The sequence below is a fragment of the Prionailurus bengalensis genome, chromosome F2 (genome assembly GCF_016509475.1).
Source record: "Prionailurus bengalensis isolate Pbe53 chromosome F2, Fcat_Pben_1.1_paternal_pri, whole genome shotgun sequence".
NCBI classification, from domain to species: Eukaryota; Metazoa; Chordata; class Mammalia; order Carnivora; family Felidae; genus Prionailurus; species Prionailurus bengalensis.
The window spans coordinates 63,619,476-63,626,598 of record NC_057353.1 but is presented as its reverse complement, the minus strand read 5'-3'; the positions used below and the strand labels follow the sequence as shown (position 1 = coordinate 63,626,598).

General features: G+C 48.8%; 1 protein-coding gene across 14 annotated transcripts in view; it reads left to right on the top strand.

Moving 5' to 3' along the window:
• The first annotated feature begins 2,278 nt into the window (after positions 1 to 2,278).
• ENPP2 (ectonucleotide pyrophosphatase/phosphodiesterase 2) overlaps positions 2,279 to 7,123 on the top strand; it is a 110,855-nt gene continuing 106,010 nt past the window's right edge. For 4 of the 14 annotated variants that reach the window (XM_043601647.1, XM_043601643.1, XM_043601646.1 and 1 more), the window contains exon 1: positions 2,279 to 2,379. In XM_043601647.1, the coding sequence (XP_043457582.1) occupies positions 2,323 to 2,379 (57 nt within the window). In that variant the 5' untranslated portion in view covers positions 2,279 to 2,322. Of the gene's footprint in view, positions 2,380 to 3,480; positions 3,726 to 7,123 lie in introns of those variants that run through there. The other 10 variants (XM_043601658.1, XM_043601657.1, XM_043601653.1 and 7 more) reach the window with 4 other exon arrangements.

The window sequence follows — 7,123 nt, the reverse complement described above, 5'->3', positions numbered from 1 at the left end:
TGATCTCACGGTTTGTGGGTTGGAACTCTGCCTTCGGGCTCTGTGCTGACAGCTGGGAGCCTGGAGCCTGCTTCAGATTCTGTGTCTCCCTCTCTCTCTCTGCCCCTCCCTTCCCTCACGCTCTCTCTCTCTCTCTCTCTCTCTCAAAAATAAATAAAAATAGGGGCGCCTGGGTGGCGCAGTCGGTTAAGCGTCCGACTTCAGCCAGGTCACAATCTCGCGGTCTGTGAGTTCGAGCCCCGCGTCAGGCTCTGGGCTGATGGCTCAGAGCCTGGAGCCTGTTTCCGATTCTGTGTCTCCCTCTCTCTCTGCCCCTCCCCCGTTCATGCTCTGTCTCTCTCTGTCCCAAAAATAAATAAACGTTGAAAAAAAAATTAAAAAATAAATAAATAAATAAAAACATTAAAAACCTTTAAAAAATATTTAGAACAAAGATGGTCCTGGCACTTAAAAGTTTAGGGTCAACAAATGTTTTCTGAGAATGTACTAGGTACACCGTGGGCACTGGGAATACAGCAGCGAATAAGAGAGTCCCAGACCTCATAAAGGTTCACACTAGTGGAAGGTTCACACTATTGTCTGTTGAAGATATGCAAGCAAGCAAATGGAGGAGTCTCTCATTACAATGTGAGATAAATGATATGAAGTAAATAAGAAAGATTAACAGCAACAACGAGGGACAGAATGGTTCCCTAGATTGGCTGGTCAAGGAGGGTCTCTTTGAAGTGACTTTAAGCCAGGTTCTAAAGGAAGAAACTGGCCTCAGAAGACTCATGGGGAAAATGTTCCCGACAGTGGGCGTGTGTGTGTATGTGTGTGTTCATTGTTGTTGTCGTTGTAAGGAACAGGGTCATATTCAAACACGTTAGGAAAAAGAGAGTTCATTGTATGGGAGAAACTTGAATGTGTTTGTAGGCTATGGTGTGTTATTTATCCTCGTATGCCTAGAATCAAAGATGCTGACTGCATGTAATCGTTTTATAAATGTTTACTGATTACACGAACTAATGAAATCAGCAGAGAAGAAACTGAAAGATAGGGTGATGGTTGATGAAAGAATGTTCCAGAGGAAATGGGAAGAGGGGGATTCCAAAGCACACAGAAGGAGGGGCACCTCTGAGGTGGGAGGGAAGGAGCAGGGCAGGAAATACCATTTCTGGTGCAGAGACAAGAAGTAGCATTCCTTCCCGATGTCTACAGTGTTCTGTGGGGGGAGAGGAGGTTGTTTGCTGAAAGGGAGCCAGGTGGAAGTGAGCTCAGAGTTCTGAGGAGGTGGGAAGAGTGACTTTGTGTAACTGGAGAGGTGGGACGGCCAGGGACCTTTGGAAGGATCACAAGCATGGGTATGGGCGCCCAGCCGAAGCTGCCGAGCACATACAAATGGTGGGACCCGTGGCCATGGCTGTGTGGTGACGTGTGGTGCGAGCCGATAGCTACATCTTGGTGGGATTTGCAGATAGAGGGGTGTGGCAGTGGTTTAGAACAAGGAAACGAACAAACTCAGAGTTTGGACGGAGGGAAAGGTTGCGACTGATATTAAAGTCTAGCCCGGGACCTTAAGGAAGTCGTGTCGAGCTGAAAGATAACAAGTGGAAGGAACAAAGCACAAACCCTCATGAGTCAAAGGCCAGAAGTGCGGTGGAGAGAAAACAAGGGGCTCCTTCCCTTCCAGCTCTCTTACTGAGAGAGAGAGAGAGAGAGAGAGAGAGAGAGAGAGAGGGCTCCTTGTTTTCTCCTCGGGTCTCCGTGGCAGGCACTGCGCACTCAAAAGTCCTGTGAGACATGACAAGAGCTGCCTGTTTTCAAATGCCACCGTATATCCAAAGAAAGGTCAAGAGTGTTACCTACATAACTGCATTTTATCCGAATAGCAGATACCACAATCCTCATTTTACTGGTGAGAAAACTGAGGCACAGTGAGGTTAAACAGATTGCTCACATTTTTGTAGCAAGGAAGAAGAAACCTCGTGTATGAAGTTAAGGCCCATAACTACCAAGCTAGGTGGAAAAAAAAAATATATATATATAGATCTGTCTTTCGATCTATCTATCTATCTATTTTTTTCTTGTTGTAGAACAACATGTGACTCCTGCATCCTTTTCTTGTGAGCTGATAACCCAGGCCAATTGTATGAACCCATTTGGCCCTGCGGGGTGATGTCCAGATTCCCTAGAGTGGCACAGGAGGCTGGTCAGAGTCCAAACCCACACCCTCCTCTCTAGAATCCGCCTCCCACACCTGGGGCTCCTGCCTGCAGGAACTATTTTCAGTTCGCTCATGGCAATGGACAGCCTTTGTCGGTGGTGTTGTCTTGCTCCGTGATGTCCTCCTCCCTCTTCTCCTCCTGGCTGACTCCTTACAGTCCTTCCAAAATGAGTGTGAGTATCACCCCCTTTCCCCTTCTATAAGCTGGAAAAAAAAATGAGAATGATACCACCCGACATGTTGCCAGGGGGCTCCAGGGCATTTCTGTAGACCTTCCTCAAGCCCTTCTCAGCACAATAAAATTCTGGGATGCTGACTCCTTGTTCATCATCTGGAAGGACCCAGAAAACAGAGGGGAACAGACTCTGATCATCATTGGTGATAGACTCTGGCAGCAGCCCAAGGAACCCCTGGTTTGTACCCACACCTGGGAGTGGCCAGGCTGGTTCCCACAGCATCTTTTTAACAGCTGCTGAAGGAAAAATTTAGACAATTGAAAAAAAAAAAAAAAGTAGTCAATGAATTTGAGACATCTGTGGACATCAATAACCAAAACAGTTACTTTATTAAAACAATTTCTAACGCTTTCATAATTCAAAAATTAAAATAGTTATAGCCATTACTACTTTGCATTACATGTTATAATAATGTGTTAGTGTTTTTGTATAGTGTCTTTGTGTTATACTTGACTTTGAGCAGTGGGTCACCCAGCAGGGAGGTGGGTGCCTTGTGGAAGTGGAGAGGATGCCAATTTAGAGGACCCAGATTTCACTTTCTGGTTGAGTGATTGGGCAAATACCCAATTTTTCTAGAGCTTCTGTTTCTTTTTATCTAAAATGTCAGGAATAGGCGAGCCTCCCCAGCATTGTTTGGAGGCCAAATGATAGCATGATTGTGAAAAGCGCGTTTGTAAATTGTAGCATGCTCGAAGGAGAGTAAAAAAAAAAAATGGTGGTATTATTTCGGAGAATGTTACAGGAACTTATACAGTATACCGCTGCCCACGGTTAACCTGGAAACGCTAATTCAGGGAACTCATCAGCGGCACCGCAGGAAACTTGTGCAGCAAAATCCTTTTGGAAGCAGGGGAGAAAATCCCACGGAATGAAGGAGAAACGCAAATCAAACCTCGCGGAGACTCTCCTTGAAAGATTACGGGATGAAAAATTAACTTGGCACAGTTGGGGGTGGGAATGTGGACGCCTGCCCTGGATGCCCCGTCTTCGGCCTCCGGACACTTTCCTTCCCCAAAGCCATTTTAGTCAAAGGTCATGTGTGAGTCTTGTCAAAGGCCAGCTTCCAATGGAATCATTGTCCCCCGGGACAGCGGCCCCCTGACTACATCTGCATTGGAGAAATCCCAAAAGCAAACGGCCCAGTGCAAACAAGAGCAGCCCGGGGCAGCCGTCCCGGGGCAGAGCTCACAGGTCCGCCGGGCCGCAGCAGAGGCCGCGTCCGCAGCGCCCGGGGCCCGACCAGGCGCCCAGACGCCCGCAGCATGACCCGCCGCGCCGATCGGGTACGGTAGGCGCCTCTCTCTTCCCGTCCTCCATTGCTGGGGCTCCCGAGTCCAAGCTGCCGTTCTGTCAGCCGGGAAACCTTGCAAGGGGCCTCCAGATTTGCCGGAAAACGGTCCCTGTTGGGCTGCGTTCCCGTGCACTCAGCTGGAGCATTTGCAGGCGCGCCGGATGCAGAGCTTAACTCGTTCCGAGTTTCCGTTGCCAGGGAATGTTTGGGTTTGCGAACACTGCGCCTCTCGTTTCTGGAAAACGAGCCGGTGGAACTGGCGGAGAGGGGTGGTGGACGAGTCTCCGTTCACCAGAGCTCGAACCCGTGCCAAGCGGGAGCTCCCCGGGGGCACAGCCAGTCTCGGGGTGCTGTGAGTGTGAGTTCTCCCCTCCCGCGGCCGCGAGAGGCTCCGCGTTTTGTTTATTACCTGTCGGACAACGGCTTTTTGCAGGAGGGATGGGGAGTTTTAAAGCCATCTGTTTCGGTAATGTTCTCTGGGAGCCTACACTTGCGTCCAAAGGAAACAGAATCATCTCGCAGATGGAGGGAGCCCCTTCCACAAGGCGGGGTCCCCCTCCCGGGCGCCACAAAGGAAAGATTTGATTGGCGTGCACACAGCCGGGCGGCCGGTCTCTCGGCCCTTTGTACTTAACTATTTGAACAAGTCTTGCAAATGGATCTGGCTAATTTTGGATAAGAGTGGAGGGAGCCTGGGGTCTCGGCGGAGTAGGGGTGCTTTTGATCTGGACTTGGAAACCTCCCAGGGCAAACAGAGCAGGTGGGGAGGATCGGAAGGGGCGGTGGGCACAGCCCGCGCTCGGGCGCTAGCGGCGGGTCAAAGGGTTTCGGCCGCTGCACTGCCACACTCTGGTTTCAGTTTAACAGGTTAAGCCCAGAGCCATTTCTCACTGATAAAGGGAATGAAAACAAAAGGCTTTCTAGCGCTCAGCAGGACGGAGAGGGAAGCCGGCGGGGGTATTTGTTTATGTCGTTTACCGCACGCACGCCCAGCTGCACACAGCACCGCAGCTCTCCACACTGCGGTTCCTGAGATGTTAACTGAGCCGCTGCCCTCCCTCCCCTGCAGCTGCCATCTCCATTTTGTCGTCCACCTTCCCACTTGCACTTCTCCAAACGGCGGGTGACACTGGGCGTCTCCACGCCGTCACCGCCCAGTTACTGCTTCCCTGCTCTTCAGCTGGCGTCCACCCTCGCTTCTGAACGCAAAGCTCGGTCAGGGCCGCCGGAGACCTCTCTGAACCCTAGAGCAAGTTCATCTCTCCGCCGGCCTCTCTGTGTCATTTTGAACTGTTGCTCGTCCCCTCCCCCACCCCCACTCCATGTCATCACTCTCTCCTGGGTTCTGTGATACCACACTTTCCTGGTCCCCTCTGACTTTGTAGTGCCTTTCAGAGGTCCTCTCTGCATGGGCATTGGCGGATCTGACTGTTCAAGATTCTCTTCCCTAGGGAGATCTCATCTATTCCCATGGCTGCAACCATTACGTACAAATCTGGGGCCCACCCTGATCTTTCTTCTAAATACCAGCCTTTAATACAGAACGTCTCCACTTTGGTGTCCCTAGGAGCACATTGAAATCAGCATGCCCAAAACTGAATTTGTCTTCTCCCCCCTCCTCCCAGGCCTGCCCCTCCTCTTCCACTGGCCACTACTCAAATGGCCTCCCCAGTGTCCGGGCCAGACACAACAGAATCGTCCTAGGTGACTTCCTCTCTTTCATTCACCACACCTGATCAGTCTCTACTCTACCTGCTCAATATAATTCACATGCACAACCCTCCGTCTTACCTGCCACGGTTTTGGTTGAAATCAGTACCACCCCCAAATGGATTCTGGTCACAACTTCCCATTAGTCTCATTTGAGGCCAGCACTACCCATCTCGTGCCCTCTATCTTGTCACCATACTATGTCCAATGAGCTTTCTAAAACGCAAATATCATCGTACAGATCCGTTCTGAAAAGTCGTCTGTAGATTCCTTTTTTTTTCCTTTTGAGAGTAGTGTTGGCAAACACAGGTTCTCCACAACTTGCCTTTTACCGTCCCCTTCTTATCCTTCACTTCCTCTCCACATTTTATGCACTTTTTTTTGAAAATGTAGGCACATTAAATTATTTATAAAACATGACTTTCCTCCTTGTCCTTCTCTTAGGGCAATGTCTAACTTCTATTTTCTCCTGAAGAATCAGCTGAGAGCTACTTTCTTTTAGAAACCACCCAGACCATCTGCTCTCCATCCTCCAGAATGGGTTAGGTATCCCTCCCATATTTTTCCAGAGCTTTCTTTATTCCTTCTTTCAGAGCGTTCACCCTTCTTTCTTGCAAATATCTATTTGTCTGCCTCCTACTAGCCTGTAAACTCCTCAATTGCAGGGATCAGCTCTTTTTGTCTTAGCATCAGCCCAGCTGGGATGCTCAACGAATTTACGTGAATTCTTGCGCAGTTCTTGCCAGTGACTGTTATGTTCAGGCATTGACTAGGATGATAGAGATACAATCTGTAAATACAATATGATCAAGAACAAAGAGCGAAGGTCAACAATGATTATCAGGAAAAGTCATAGTCTTCATGGTTTTAACAAAGGAAGGGTTTAGACTTTCTAGGTATTTGAGATAATCCCCCAAGTCTCCAGTTCTACCAACTCACTCTCCAGTCCACATCTCAACTAATGAGTGTCTCAGACTGCTACCTGCATCTATCCTAACCTTATCCAAGACCGGGAAAAGCTGCATGAAAAGTCTTTTCCAATTTTGCTTTGGCTTTGTGAAGGCGAAGGAATCCTTTTCACTTGGAACCTGGCATGGGAAGAGGGTACTGAAGGCCAAGATAGGTGGGCTTCTGAGCCTTTTGATAAGGTGGTACCTGAGACACAAGCTGGTGTCTTCTGATACCAGAGAAGGTCTGCAAGGCCTGGGAAGGCACCAGCAGGTGAGATCTCTAAGGGCGGCTTGGGCATGGTAGAGGCTCTGGGAGACGAGAGATGAGAAAATGCAGCTTTGGTTTTCCAAAGAGAGAAAGATATGTGTCTGAAACTCTAGACAGAGGCGAGTGACAATTAGGTTCTGTAGAGAGTTTTTGAAACTGCAAGCTGTTCTCACTTGGAGCCATGGTCCTTTTGAGATCTGGATGGACATTACCCTTCTCAGCAAAAATGGACAATATGCAGCACAAGGCACTTTCTGTAAACTTTTGGGAAGTTCATACAAGTCCACTCTTGGATTCCTTTGAGTTGACATGAACCTCAGGTTAAAAATCTCTAGTCAAAGGATTAATTCATTCAACAGACATTTGGGAGGGTAGGTGGTGATTAGTAGGAGCCAGCACATGTCCAATTAAGTGTATTTTCTCTTTTGAGAGGATCCCAGTGTAATGTGTGGTATTGAATCT